Raw genomic sequence first — 14,807 nt, 5'->3', positions numbered from 1 at the left:
AGTCTGCCACAAACAGCACAGCCTTACCCACCACTGGTGATACTAAGGAGGGACTTTCTCATGGCTTCCCGAAAGAGTGCACCATAATCTATAACTGAAATGCAAAACCGAACATTCACCAGAGACAGATATTGATGACACACACTACCTAATTACAAGTGAAGCCATCCAGGGCAAGATCACACAGTACAAGGTTTGGTAGGTGCCAAGATGCACATGTGGTGACCGTATAACTAAGCAAAGAATTTGCAAAAGGAGTCATGATGCCCAATGAAAAGTTTTGTTTGAAAAAAAAAAAACCGGCAGCTTTGGAGGAGATTTGAAACTACAGTTCATTCATAATACAATTAACAGACTAGTTTTTCACCTAGATTCTTTTTCCGGCAACTTCTATGGCAATTATATAGCCTAGCAGCGCCTGCTGGCTCAGGACATTGCAGAGGCCGCACGGAAACTGCAAAGATTCCTACTGCCGAACTGAGCTTGAATGTGTTGTAGACACTGCTATCATGTGCAACACATTATCCTTTCTGATAAATTATATTGTGACTCTTCCAAAGCAACAAAGTTTAATTGTACAAGAAAGTTTATTTATTAAGAATTTAAGGTAGCAAAAAAACACACACACAGGTAAACTAAGAAGAAGGGGAAGAAAGGAAAAAGGCTGGACTATGAGCTGTTTATTCGAAAGTTCAGGGCTCAGATATACATAGGCCACTTAGTCACATGACCCTCTCACATCAACCTTTCGTCATGGAAACAAAATTTACAGTGACCGCAACACCTTCTATCTTACAAATGATCTCACAGTTACTGTGTCTACTTCTAGTCAAAAAAAAAAAAAAATCATCTTTGCAAAGCAGCATCAGATAATCATGGCAAAAAACAGTCATACGCAATAAAACCAAAAAAGAGCAAAAATTGGAACACTTTCAGCATATAAGTATCAAACAATAAAAACAACATGCAGAACAGAATTTTTCATTCTTAAAACACACACATTCATCATCAAATGAAAAAGATTCTATGAAGGAGATTTCCTTACTTCGAAAGGCAATGGAACAATCACTACAACATGCACATTTTTTCTTTGCAATCAGAAAGGCCTTTAGAACCTCACACACTGTCTTATCAGGACTCCTGCCAAGAACCTTGATACCATCAAGCACCGGCTCACATTTGCGCTCTTTGCAGTGTAGGGGCAAATTGGACCCAGTTCCCTTTTCTAGCGACTTAGAGTGCTCCCACGCTCTATCGTTAATACAGCGACCAGATTGGCTTATATAGACACCGCTGCAAGTCAGTGGTATTTCATACAACACGAACTGCACAGTCGACAAAGGGTTTGCCATGCCTCTTTTCACACTGGGGTTTCTTCCTTCGCCCAATATGTGCGCACAAGCCACTCAGCTTTCTCGGGGCTGAGAAAACTACAGGCTTGTCATACATGCCAGCAACCTTTTTTAGGCTGTGGGCCACACGGTGCATATAAGGGACCACTTGTGGCCTCCCTTGTCATGGCTTGGCACTGGTGCTTTTCTTCGCACTCAGTTTTTGCAACAGGGTCTCTGCTACTGCTCTGCAGACACAACAGAACGTGGGAAGCCCGCTACGCACATCCTAGCCAAACAACGTGTTTTACTGCACAAGGAAAGTAAACAAATATCTGAATGCAACAAGAAAAACATCCAAGAACTCAGTTTTGATCAATAAACTGCTCAAGAAGCACAAAATAAGGATGAGGACAAAATGGAAATTAACGAAGCAAGAAAACGAGTGGTGCAACAACCTTCATGCATCAAGTGCCAAGCAATGTAGCGCAAAACGCTGCAATCTATCCCCAGCCAGCTCAATCCCCCAGCTATGCACCTAGGAAGTAAACTTCATTAAGACGGCGAGTTGAGCTAGTTGGTACTACACACTGACTGTGAATAACAGCCCAGAGAAAAGAAACTGCGGAAGAAGACAGCACCGATCTTGTCTGCTTTCTCTGTCCCTTGTCTCTGCACTGTTATTCACTGTCCGCACACAGGAAACAGACCAGCCTCACCTGAGGTGAGACTGAATCTCGATCTCCCTCTGCAGCTGGTGCTCCACATTGTTCTTCTGCAGCTGTGACTTGAACATCACCTGCAGAGACGTTTTCCACATAACTTTTCTTTCATGGGGATTATCTGTGGGCTAAATGGTACTGCCACAGCACGTTAAAACCAAGTGTCTGACGTTGTTGCCAACTATCAGCAGCACCAGCTTAGCATTGCTTTGTGTTGGGTATAGTGGCGCGTAAGCATCTAAGGCCATCATGCGCCAAGCTCAAGGTATACCAAAACTCTTTTCCCTGGAATTTTACAAAAAATGTGAAAAAGCACTTGTGGAACAGAGGGCCTAAAAAGTTATTTTGTACTTGCTAGTAATGAAAGAGGAAAAAATTTTAGAAATGGCTAATAGTAAAAGCTTTAAAGGAGGTCGGGCAACCTCACCGGCCATCCTTGGCTGGGCAAGGATCTTGAGGCTCTCAACAAATCAAATAAAGACCTCAGCCTTTTTCTCAGGAATCAGAAAGTGGCTGAGGTGTATCAAAATCAAGTGAGGCACTGGGTCAAATTTACAGTTTATCAAAAAAGCCAGCCTCTCTTAAAAAGCTAAAAAAACAAGAAATGTTAACAACTGCACTGTCACCTAAGAGCAACGCTGGATGACAAGAGAAGCGCTCATTATAAAATTGACCAAAGTTCTTTTTCCTTAGTTTTTGAGTTTCGTGCATGAGAATAGAATGTCATTAACTGTTAGTTTGTCTCCACAACTTTCACAAACAGGTTTGTCTTCTTTTGTTAGCGGGAAATTGTGTGTGAGCTGTGTGCGTCCAATAAGGAGACAGCATAAAATTACTTCTATGAAATGTTCCTGGTCCCTACAGGTTTCCCATTCACTTTTTACTATGGGCTTTACGAAGTGAAGTTGTTATTCACTTCATTGTCCCAAGTTTCCTGTCATTTAGTCACCAAATTACAGTGTATTAATCTCATGCAGTCTCTAGGGGATGCGTTGACTTTCATGATTTCACGACTGCGAGCTTGCGTAGCACATAAGTCTGCTCTTTCATTCCCATCTATTCCAATGTGGCTCGACAACCAGCAGAATTTTATCCTATGTCCCTGTGTTGTGACTTTTTTTATGTTGTGCATTATGTTTCCTACCATGGGTTCGACTGGGTTTCTGGAATGTAGTGCCGAGAGCAGGGTAAGTGAATCCATGGAGATTAAGCTGTTTTCAATACTGTCATTCATTATTCTGCCTATAGCTACAGAGACTGCACAATATTCGGCAGTAAAAATGAATGCACAGTTTGACAGCCTTAATATTTTTTACCAGTTCTCTCGTATTGCCACGCTTCCGACATAATCTGCTGTTTTTGAGCTGTCAGTATAAAATTCTGTGTAGCTCACACATTTTTTTCTTGTAGTGCCGGGTATTCCTGTAATATGTGTTAGTGTGGTGTTTGTTTCTTTCGAAAGTGTGTTAATATGAAGTCACATACAGTGGGAAGGCTGTACCATGGGGACAGCGGGTCGTGCCTTGAGGCGACATCATCGAAGGTGTCCAGTGTTTCCATGTTTTGGCAACTATCCTCAAAGCGAAGAAGCAGAGGTCTGATTGACTGGGTTTTACAGTTGAACAGTGTTCTGGAGGTGCACTAGGTAACTATGGTATAACAGACGTGTTTTGCCAGTGAAAGGATTTTCAGGACATATGTGAATGTGAGCACAGTTCTGTTTGCAAGGGAGAGTTCATTAGTTTCAACACAGACCATTCATGGGGGATGTTCTGTATGCGCTGGTTGAGAGGCATAAACCAAGGTTTAGTACAGGATCCAGTTTCTTCAGGTATGATGGTCTCATAGACCCATACACAATGCATCCATTGTCTAAGTTAGAGTGGACTACAGACTGGTAGATTTGTAAAAGACATGTTCTATCATATCCCTAGCGGTTTCGTGGCAGTACTTTGAGTATATTCAGGGATTGAGAAGCTTTCTTTTTGATGATGTTTATATGTGGTAGAAATTTGAGTTTTTTGTCAAATGTTACGCCCAAAAATTTGTTCTTTTATTGGAAGTATGATTTCATTTAAGTTCAGGTTGGGATCAATCTGCAAGCCTCTTTTGAGCAAGAAAAGAACAGCAACTGTTTTTTGTGGGGAGAACTTAAACAAATTTCTGTGAGCCCAAATCACTAGCTTGTTCAGTGTGAGTTGCATCTGCCTCCCACATGTTGACAAGCAGGAGGATGTGCATACAATTTGAAGGTCATCAACATATAAAGAATACATAGTGGACTTTTGAGTGATCTTAGCTATGGAATTCAGTTTCACGACAAACAGGGTAGTACTTAAATACACACCTGTGGTACCCCATTTTCCTGAACAAAGTTCCTGGGAAGTGTTGAACCAAGGCGTACATGAGATGAACAGCCAGTCAAAAAATCTTTCAAGCAGTTGAGCATCCTACGGTGGATACTAGGTCTGCTAGGCCGCATAGGATTCCAAACCTCCATGTAGTGTCGTAGGCTTTTTCCAGATTAAAAAGACATCAAGGCAGTGTAGTTTGAGCATAAGAGCTTTTTGGACAGCATTTTCAAGGCGGACAATATGTTGAGTTCATGAACAGGGTTTTTTGAAACCACACTGGTGGATATCAAGTAATTCATGAGATTCAATAACAAACATCTGCCTAATGTTTGCAACGCTTTCAAAAGAGTTAGCTAGACAGCTTGTAAGGGTTATGGGCCTGTAACTGCTAGGGCAAGTTGGTGGTTTTCCAGGTTTCAAAAATGGTACAATAACGGGCTTTCTCCACGCTTTGGGTATATTTCCCGACACCAATATTTGGTTAAAAATTTTCAAAAGTGCTTCTACAGAAGGCTGAGAAAGATGTGCCAGCATGAATTTGATCAGGGCTGGGCGCAGTCTGTTTGCCGGCAAATAAAACTGTTTATTTCATCAACTGTAATTAAACTATTGTACGGCTAGTTTGCGCTGCCACTTGTTGGAAGTCTCTGTTTCTCTGCTGTGTTTTTGTTTTTTAAAAATAATTCTGTGAAGCAAGAAGAACTAGAAACGCTAGAGAAATATTCACCTAAGATGTCGGTTTGTTCCTCTATACTTGTTTGTGAAAAGGGGCTGTAAGAAAGAGAACTGTGAAACGGAAGAAGCTGCCATTTAGTTTACGAACTTGTTTCCACATCTTTTTGTATGTTATAGAACTGGTTATGGATGATATGTAGCTTTGTCATGAAGTTCTCTCTGCATTGCGATGGTTATGTTGTGCTGTTGCTCTCACCTTATTGAAATTTGTAACATTCTCAGCCGTCTGATACCTCTGAAAAATTCCCCAGGCTATATTTTGTTTCTTTTTTGCTTCTCTGCAGTCTTTTTTGTACCAAACCTTGTGGTTTTGTCGTACCACTCCCGAATACTGAACGGCTAGGCATAGCAGTAACGATACAGGATGTGAATATTTTGTTGAGTTCATCGACACTGAGATCGTCTCAAAAACGTTTCTCCAGTGTGACCTTTTCCTGAAATAGCACCCACTCAGCTACAAGGAGCTTCCAATGACGTGGTTTACTTGGAATGATTGATGGTGGTGATGACAAGTTAATTACCACAGGAAGCTGATCACTTCCGAAGGGGTTATTCAGAACATCCAATTTGTAATCGATAAAAGCAGAAGGTGTAATAAAAGACAGGTCTGGGCCGCCGCGGTGGCTCGGTGGTTATGGCGTTCGGCTGTTGACTAGAAAGGCGTTGGTTCGATCCCAGCCACGGCGGTCGGATTTCGACAGAGGAGAAATTCTAGAGGCCCGTGTACTGTGCGATGTCAGTGCACGTTAAAGAACCCCAGGTGGCTAAAGGCTAAAATTTCCGGAGCCCTTCACTACGGCGTCCCTCATAGCCTGAGTTACTTTGGGATATTAAACCCCGCATAAAATAAATAAATAAATAAATAAAATACATGTCTATGAAGCTCACTCTTCCAGAACTTGGAGAGCTGTACATGGGTTTCCCTGTATTGAGCCGGCAGACATTACCGCATAGAATAAAGTCTAAATTACGACCTCTAGTGTCAGCTTGTTCAATTCTCCAAAAACCAGAAATGGCATTAAACCTCCAATTACCAGATATGGCTCTGGTAGCTGTTTAAAAAGTGCTTCTAAATCATGGAGTGTTACTTTTAAGTGTAGCTCGAGGTATATAGAACATACTGTACGTGATTTAAAATGTAAAACAGTGACTGCAACAGCTTCATATGTAGTTTTAAGCTTAGCTTCGCGAGTTGCAACACCGCTTTGCACTATAATATCGACGCATCCAGGGAGCCTACTTGAGTGCTCTCTTTCACAGCGGAAGACAATATTTTCTTTAAAATGTTCTTATGTTTAGGTCCTAAGTTTGTTTCCTGTAGGCAAAGAGCCATGGGAGAAACTGAGTTTCAAGAGGTCTATTACATCGCTGTAGTTGTTCAGTAGTCCTCGACAGTTCAAATGAATTAGGAATGCCATTTTCACTGTTTTTTGGGAGATTCGGTTACGAAAATAGGCTCCTGGCTTCTTGGGGCCTATTACTGAAGTTTTTTGTCTCCTGGCAAGCTCAAGTGAGCTGCACTACCGCTGCATCGTGGACTTGCTGGAGATTGCGTCCATTGCCTCACTGGAGGCGCTGGAGGTTCGCGGGGAAGCCGGCAGTGAGCGAGATGCAGACCTCCTCCGATTGGGGGGGAGTCTTTTGGGCTGCTGACTCGAGGGTCAGAAGGCCCTTTTATAGAAATGGCAGGGTGGCCTTCGCTACGTCTGCCGGGCGCACAGATGGCGCTGCCACACGCTCACTATATATGGCCTGGGCAGGTGCCGAACCCCGGTGTGGTGCCCCGCCCCGTTGGACCACATCAGAGAATTTTGTTTTTAAATTGAAAGAGAACATGCCAATGGCTTGCAAGAGTCGTTGATGTGGTTCTCTGAACGAAATGCTTTGCTTTGTTTTCATAGCTTTCTTTTTGTTTTCCATGTTGGGCAAGACCTTGAATAAGTGGGGTGATCTCCCTCGCACTTAGCACAGCACGGTGCCGCTTCACAGTTCTCGGAAACATGCTCATGTGAGTTTTGCGGCCGTGGCAACTTTCAGTCTTGACCGTATCGTTGGCAGTTAAAACATTGTTGCGGGTTCAATTTGTAGCGGCAGACATCTATTCCCAAGTAACCAACTTCTATTGCTTTGGGGAGTGCACTTGAGTTGAAGGCGAGGACAAGATGCTTTGTGGGTAGTTCTTTGTTTTCTATCCTGATTGTGATACAGTAAACTTTGCTGACATTCTGGTTCTTGAGACCCTCCAGTATTTCTTCTTCTTTGGTGAGTTTGAAAAGTCTGCTTGTGAGATCGCCTTCCGGATGGTGTCTAAGGATCTGTGAGCAGTTATTGAAACTGGGGTTTCCCCAACCGACATTATGGTGGACAGTGTTGAATATTGGGCATTATCTTTCAGCTCGAGTAGCAGGTCACCACTAGGCATATTTTTAACCTTGTAGCCCATGCCCAAGGCAGCAGTCCGGCTTTTCGTTACCAAGAATGGAGATATTGTTCGGACAGTTTTTTTCTGTCTCTTCATGATGTAGAACATGGAATTTTCTGAGAGTTTCCGTCAATTTCTGTAAGTACACCTTTGTCCTCCTTCTATTGTGATGGCCATCATCTCGTGGGAAAGGGGGAACCATGAAATGTGTGCATTGTTTGGCCACGGTGCCAGCCGTCCACCATGGAGCCGAACGAGGGGATAGGACATGACCTTGAAAGCAAGCCCTGTTGAAGCCAGCTGTGCACCCTAGCTATATCTCAATATGGCACAACACAGGGTAGTTAGCCACACAAAGTTAACCCAAGCCACAAGGAAAAAAGGAAAAAAAGCCAAGAAGAAAGGAGGAGAGAGGGGAATTCTGACAAAGATGATAGGAAAATAAACAGTGAAGGGGAGGACAGCAAAAGGTGACTGCCGATCTTCCCCGGTCAGGTCAGGCCGGAGGTGCCGTGTACAGGAAGCAGGGGCCACAGTGGTGTGTTGCCTCCGCTGACTTAGCATTGCATCGGCAGTATATTCTCTAATGTAGCGACACCGAAAGCTCATGCATTCTCCGGCTGGCTAAAGCAGTTGTTATCCGGCAAACCTGAGCCATAAAAAACATGTATGTCAGAGAGGGGGTGCTCTAGAGAACATGCCACCAATGGTCACTTAATGCAGGTGGAACCGGGAGCAGACGCACTTGCGAGAGAGGTGAGGGAGCATGGTACAACTACCCCTGCTCATTCTTTGCTCAGGGGGACAGTATGGCGGGAGTTGCCCATTGCCACAGAGTGCACAACAGCATGAAATGTGTTGTGTTTCGTTCACAGAACAATGGTTTCATCACATACTGTACATTACATAGGCTGGTGCCCTGCCATGCATTAATAATGGGGGAGCATCTCCTCAGAACTCACGGTTCACATGTCAATCCAACATGTGATTGGTGCACACTGGGGTTGTGGCTCCATGTAATGACGCATGCATGCACACACACACACATGCAGACACCAAAGTCCCAGGTTGTGAGTCAACTTACATCACCCCTAGCAGTAAGTTTCATCTCTTATGTCAAACTCTCGCAACCTGCGGGCATTTGCATAATTAGAGCGAGTGAAAATTACCTACAACAGCTGTTTTTAATTCCATCAGAATGGAATATACACATGTGTGCCAGCACTTCAGCCTGTCAAAGGTAAGGCAAATGTAAAAAATAGAGCATCCAGTTACAATATAAATAGAAGTGAATTTGCCTTAAACAAAGAAATCATGTCCAGGCCTAGCACAGCTTCAGAAAATCTGTATGTTCGCTTTGAAAGTTTACTATGTTCAAAACTGCACTATGCTCAAAAAATGAATCGTGAACAAGACAAATGACACAAACAACAAAGCGAGGAGATCTTACCCGAGGGAAGCTCAATACCAGAACAGGTTAATTCCACTTTGAAGGTGTGAATATTGTGTCTTTAGAAATGTTAATTAGCCTTGTTTGCGCTTCCTCTCATAAAGCTAATGTGTTTGTGTTTGGTGTTGGCATTTCAGTTTTCTTGTTCGCATTTCATTTGTTCAGTATTGTCCATGGCAATAACACTTCAATGAAATAATAAATGTTTTATCTCTCTCTCTCCCTCATGGCTATAAGCACACAAATCAGACACTACACACACAACTGCATACTTAAGTGTCTAGAAGGGTAATGCAATGGGTTGTGACCATCAGAATCACTTTCAAAGTTTTTGTGGCTTACACCAGACGAAATTTAGTTTCTTACAGAAAGCAAGCTAGCATCTATCTACTAATTTCAAAAACAATTTCACAGGGAAACACTCATGATGCAAAATGCTGAATTGTGCAATGGAACAAACATTAAGATGCTAAATGTACAACACAACATATGCAGAAGTGAATAGTACTTCACACCTTAAATAGTTATCAGTGAAACAGCCTTGTTACAGAAGAAAAATTTAGCACCGAATTTAGTGTCTATATATGCAACTTGTTTTATTTGTCCCCACCCATTTATATGAATGTAGTTAAAATGGTATACCGGGCATTTTCTTTAACTGTTTACAGTTTTTTTTTTTAACTCTGAGAGATACATCGGTACGGTCTGTGCAGGTGGATTGTACAGCAAAGTGGGCATTATGTACGTGATAGAGTGCAGTGAAGAAACGATTAATTAACTAATATTAATTCATAAACCTTTCTGCTTTCGATTTCAAAGGGCCAACATTGTAATAAGAAATCAAAGGCAATTAATTGACAGATTTTAATTTTTCTTTTATATATGTATATATAAACTTGCAACTTCTCAACTGTTTCTTCACCAGCTCTGATGTAATGAAATGGCAACTGCTAGAAATACCTAAGTGCTTGCTTTAGCCGCCGCGGTGGCAAAGTGGTTACGGCGCTCGGCTGCTGGCCCAAAAGACGCGGGTTCGATCCCGGCCGCGGCGGTCGAATTTCGATGGAGGCGAAATTCTAGAGGCCCGTGTACTGTGCGATGTCAGTGCACGTTAAAGAACCCCAGGTGGTCGAAATTTCCGGAGCCATTCACAACGGCGTCTCTCATAGACTGAGTCGCTTTGGGAAGTTAAACCCCCATAATCCAAACCGAAACCAGCATTCTGATATCCACATCCACAGTATGTTCTCAAGTTGCTCAATTACTTGAAACGTCGAAAGGTACTTCAGACTAGTTCAACCCACCTTAAGAGCCACAATGAACTTTGTCTCCTTTTCTCGGGCGAGGTACACATTGCCAAACTTGCCCTTCCCCAGTGGCCGGCCAATCTCAAAGTCTTTGAGGCACCACTCCTTGACAGACCTGCAAGTCAGAAAATGGTAACGCATTGAAACAAAGACAGAAGAAATACGAACTGCAGACAAGATCTGATTGTTATATCAGCCGTGTTTTCAACAGTCCCACCACTGCATGAAACATCGGAAATCTCTAGCAATAATTTCAAATTGGAAAACTGCGCTGACCCAAAAGTTCAAGAAATACATTGATCAAATGAGACCGCCCCGATAACAAACATCTTATTATGTTGAGAAGCTGTACTGTTAGTCTTTAATTACGAGGTTTACAATAGAGAGGCGGGTAAGAAAACGCGGTCTGGCGCTAAATATTTTCAACAGCACTCACATGTTTTCGGACGCCAAATGGCACTTGACAGCAGTAAAATGCAGCTGCGACAACTGCCACAATGACCTTCACGATACCGTAACGCAGGCAAATAGCACGGAGAAACTGCCCGGATCCGCAACCTGCAAGGATGTGTTGGTTTTTTCTACCGAATGACCGGTGCTTTCTGCGACTGACGTGCGGCGATATTTGAATTCGCGGACATATGCCTTGTCACCAGTGATGCCAACTCAGGTCAACGTTTTATCCCTAAAATGAACCCCCAAAAATCCCTAGATTGAAGAAAAATCCCTAGCTTTGAGTTCTTGTTAATGGGGCGATTACAGCTTTAACAAAGTCTCAACGCAGTTCACGCTTTATTCCATGTCTTGTACATTTTATCAGAGATAAATAAATTTGTGTTAGCCGCAACTGTAGCTTTTTTCTTAATTTTTTGTAAAGTTGCAATGCATAGAAGGTCCACAGAAGGCACCACCAGATAAAGGGGGAGTCAGCAACGACGCTCTCCTGACTCCCCCTCTATCTGAAGTAAAATTCGAGCAAACGACTCCTGTTTCACCGCACCGCCTTTTGAGCTGCTCCTTCAGCAGGCTCATCTTTACGCGCAAAGAACCCTTGCAGCCCTTTGTAAATAGAATGGTGTTGAACCCAAGTTGAAAGAGCTTCCATTGTTTGCTAAGCCCCCTTGACGCATAAAAGTATTTTGTTCAGACAACATTAACAGTCTTTTTAAGATGCAGACAGAAAGACGAACACGTTTGACTTCGTGAAAGTTCCCTTCTCGCCTCAAACAGAACACTCAGAAGCTGTGAAATGGCGTACCTCACCGCCCAGTACTTTATTTATCAAAGTTTCAATCAAAGATCGTCAAACAGTAGTTGGAGCGACTAAGAAATGACATCACGAGAACTTGACATCCTCAAATATCTAGTCTTGCTAGTTATATAGCAGTGATTCAGACGTAGAGTTGGTAATTACAAAATCAGAAAATGGTTCCTTAAAACTGAGAATATATATGTTGTTTTGGAATTGAGCAGCACGTTGAAACGAAGCGGTCTAGCAAACGTGAAGAATGCTTTTCTTTTTTTAAAAAAAAAGCTGCACAGATCGAAGCACTTTCTTCAATAACATAAAAACACGTACGATGCAAATGATACTGTATTCAGAAATAACGTAAACGCGCGTGCAGTGTCGATGCTGACGCTTTAAGATATATCTTTCTTAACTCTCTTGATTTATTATATGGCGCACGAACAATTAAGGATCATTAGACGCGCACACAATCTTAGTCTTAATCATCGTACATATCTTTGTTCATCCTCTTCAAATGAGAAGGAGTGATCCTGAACTTGTAACAGCAGCTGTCCATCAAGGCTCTTTTTGCACAACGCTTCTGTTGCACAACCGCACAACGCTTCTGTTGACAATCTGTTTCTCTGCTTTGTTTTCACCTAGTTGACTTGCGAAAACACGCGTTCGACAGCGGCGCTGGAGTGTGGCAGGCATAAAAATTGACAGCAGGGGGTACTCTTGTGAACCGTCTCCTTTTTTCATTTGAGACACTTTGTGCCAGAACTGGCTCGCAGTCAAGTCAGCGTAGTCGCTCAGCTCCATGTTGCGGAGAAGTCGCCATTCCCTGTGCAGTTCATATACTTAATTATTCGTTTTCTTTCACTACCAGAGGAAAAGAGACCGCAAGCGACGCGATTGATGGCACTGTCTTTCCCAGGACAACTTTCGGGTCTATAAGGTTTTTCATCTGTTCACTTTTTAGGGGCAACCGCAGGTAGATCTGATGAGCTGCTTCAATAAAAAAAAACTCTAAACACCGCAGCCGAAAGTTGTGAACCTGATTATCGTTTAAGACGTGCGTGTTACCGGCTAGTGCGGCAGTTGGCTTTGCTCCGAGGTAAATTTCTTCCAATGGCAGGAACTTGGCTGGGTCTTTGTACCGCACATCGAACAACGCTGTGGCCTCCAAGTAGTCCCGCTTGATGTAGCATTCAAGTATGCATTTCAGCATGGCAGAAACTTTTTCATGGAGCAAATGGATTCTGGTTTCTTCCGACTGCATTTCCTTATATAGGTTAGTGAAAAAAGGCAGGACATACTCAAGGAACTCGAGGTAGAGGTTTGTTGACGGGTCAATCAGTTTTTCCAGAATGGCTTCTGCAGCAAGCAGGCGGTCGTCAGTGGCGGCTTTTTTGAAAAACAAAATCAGGGCAAGCATCTGCTCAAGTAAGCGTGTCACAACAACTTGTAGAGACAGCCACCTTCTTTGGCTTCGGTGCAACAGCTTGTGTGGTTTCACCTCTGCAAGCTTCTGGAATTCTTGGAAGGCAGATGTCTGCTTCGGCGACAAAAAGTAGTTGAAAACATCGTGTGCCAGATCCTCAACTCCTCTCGGAAGTGTTTTACATGCATACGAGGCGCACAGATGGAACGAATGACAAACGCACTTCATAATGAAGAGGCCTGCATGGAATTTCTGCCTGTAGCAGCGACGCGACGGAATGATGTGCACCCATCATCACGTTCACTCCGTCGGCCGCAAAACCAAACAAATTTTTGTCGTACGGAATTTCCGCAGCACTTAACACTGCCTTCAGGCCAGTGTATAGAGAGAGCTGGCAGTCGCATCACTGAGTGGTACTAAGTCCAAAAACGCATCTATTATGCCGCCGTCAACGTTCATTACTCGGGCGACGAGGGACAGATGCTTCACTGTTGCCTTGTCAGTGAATTCGTCGACTAGAAGGGAGAACTTTTGTTTGCGCAAAAGCTCGATCACAGAGCTCTTCGCGACTCTCCTCTCCAAACACATTCTTTATGATGGCAGCGCACTTTGTCCGGCGGCAACTTAAGTTCTTTGCAATCTGCGAGTCGTCACACGACGCTTTGACATCAACTAAATGCCCCATGGCATTAAAGGGTAGATTGTGTTCCGTGATAAACGCCGCAATTCTTATTTCAGCCTCTTTGACAGATTTGTCTACTTGAGTTTGCCCACTTATTGAAGGCATGGATGTCAGCGCGCGGGTCGATTGCAAGCTCGCAGCGCTTTTTTTGTGTTTGGAGCTCGCAAGGTGGCGGTCGATTTCGGATTTTCCCCCTTTGTAATCGGATCTGCATGCTTTGCAGGAAAAGAACAAGGGCCCTTTTTTACTGGCTGACAACCAGCCTCTGTACTTTGAATCCGCCTCCCATTTTGTCAAATATTTTTGGTCGTATGCTTTCGCTTTCTTTTTGCTTGGCTCACCTTCCTCAAAGTCTCCCGGTCCAGAAGTTGTCATCTGACATGCAGCACGTTTGAACGGATAAGGTACGCGGTGAGTGTAAACGTAGCGCGTTGATCCAAACAGCACAAGTCAAAACTCAACTTTTTTCTTTCGTAGAGCAGCAGTCACTCGTAGCGCCAGTGATGACACGCACGATTAAACAATTTGAGTCATATAGTTTCGTTTCTCCTCTCTGTGCAGCAGCCATTATTTCGCGTTGCAGAACTGCTGTCGCCATCTATCGGCTTGGCACAACACCAAAGATAGAGGAGCAGTAACTAGGATTTTTCATAGTTTTTTTCTGTTCGAAAGGCAGTATTGTCAGATACGAATTATAAGGCCTCAAAATCTTTAGATTTCACAAAAAGACGCTAAATCCCTAAAGCAAAGAAAAAATCTCTAAATCTAGGGATAAATTTCTAGGGTTGGCATCACTGCTTGTCACAAAGAAGCGTTTGCGGGTAGGTAGGCTGCAAACGCCGATTGGTCGGTGGAATGCGTGTCTGTGTGACGTTTTTTTCCGCTTTGCTTTCGTTCTCAACCGGGCAGTGCTGCCAACCCTAGGGATTTTTCCCTAGATTTAGAGAATTTGAACTTTGTTTAGGGGAAAAGTGATTTTTGTTGCAATCTAGGGACATTTTACTTTCCGCATGGGTCTTTTTTATTTTTCGATGTGAATCGGTTCCTTATTGACTGTTTCTTCACCACCTTGATTTTGAGAATCTGGCTATGCGCCATGTGCACGAGAGGAAAGCGTTTTTGAGATCGGGGT

The 14,807-nt window shown here is 43.2% G+C and overlaps 1 protein-coding gene across 1 annotated transcript in view; it reads right to left on the bottom strand.

Annotated features, from left to right (window-relative positions):
* The window catches only part of LOC144095226 (aurora kinase A-B-like), a 58,936-nt gene extending 47,979 nt beyond the window's left edge, over positions 1 to 10,957 (bottom strand). The window contains exons 1-3 of the mRNA XM_077629015.1: positions 10,758 to 10,957; positions 10,319 to 10,436; positions 2,051 to 2,130 (exon numbers count right to left, since the gene is read on the bottom strand). Coding sequence (XP_077485141.1) covers positions 2,051 to 2,130; positions 10,319 to 10,436; positions 10,758 to 10,759 — 200 coding nt within the window. The 5' untranslated portion in view covers positions 10,760 to 10,957. The remainder of the gene's footprint in view (positions 1 to 2,050; positions 2,131 to 10,318; positions 10,437 to 10,757) is intronic.
* Between the last annotated feature and the right edge of the window lie 3,850 nt (positions 10,958 to 14,807).

The sequence above is a fragment of the Amblyomma americanum genome, chromosome 1, assembly GCF_052857255.1.
Source record: "Amblyomma americanum isolate KBUSLIRL-KWMA chromosome 1, ASM5285725v1, whole genome shotgun sequence".
Lineage (NCBI taxonomy): Eukaryota > Metazoa > Arthropoda > Arachnida > Ixodida > Ixodidae > Amblyomma > Amblyomma americanum.
This window is presented reverse-complemented; position numbering and strand designations above follow the sequence as displayed.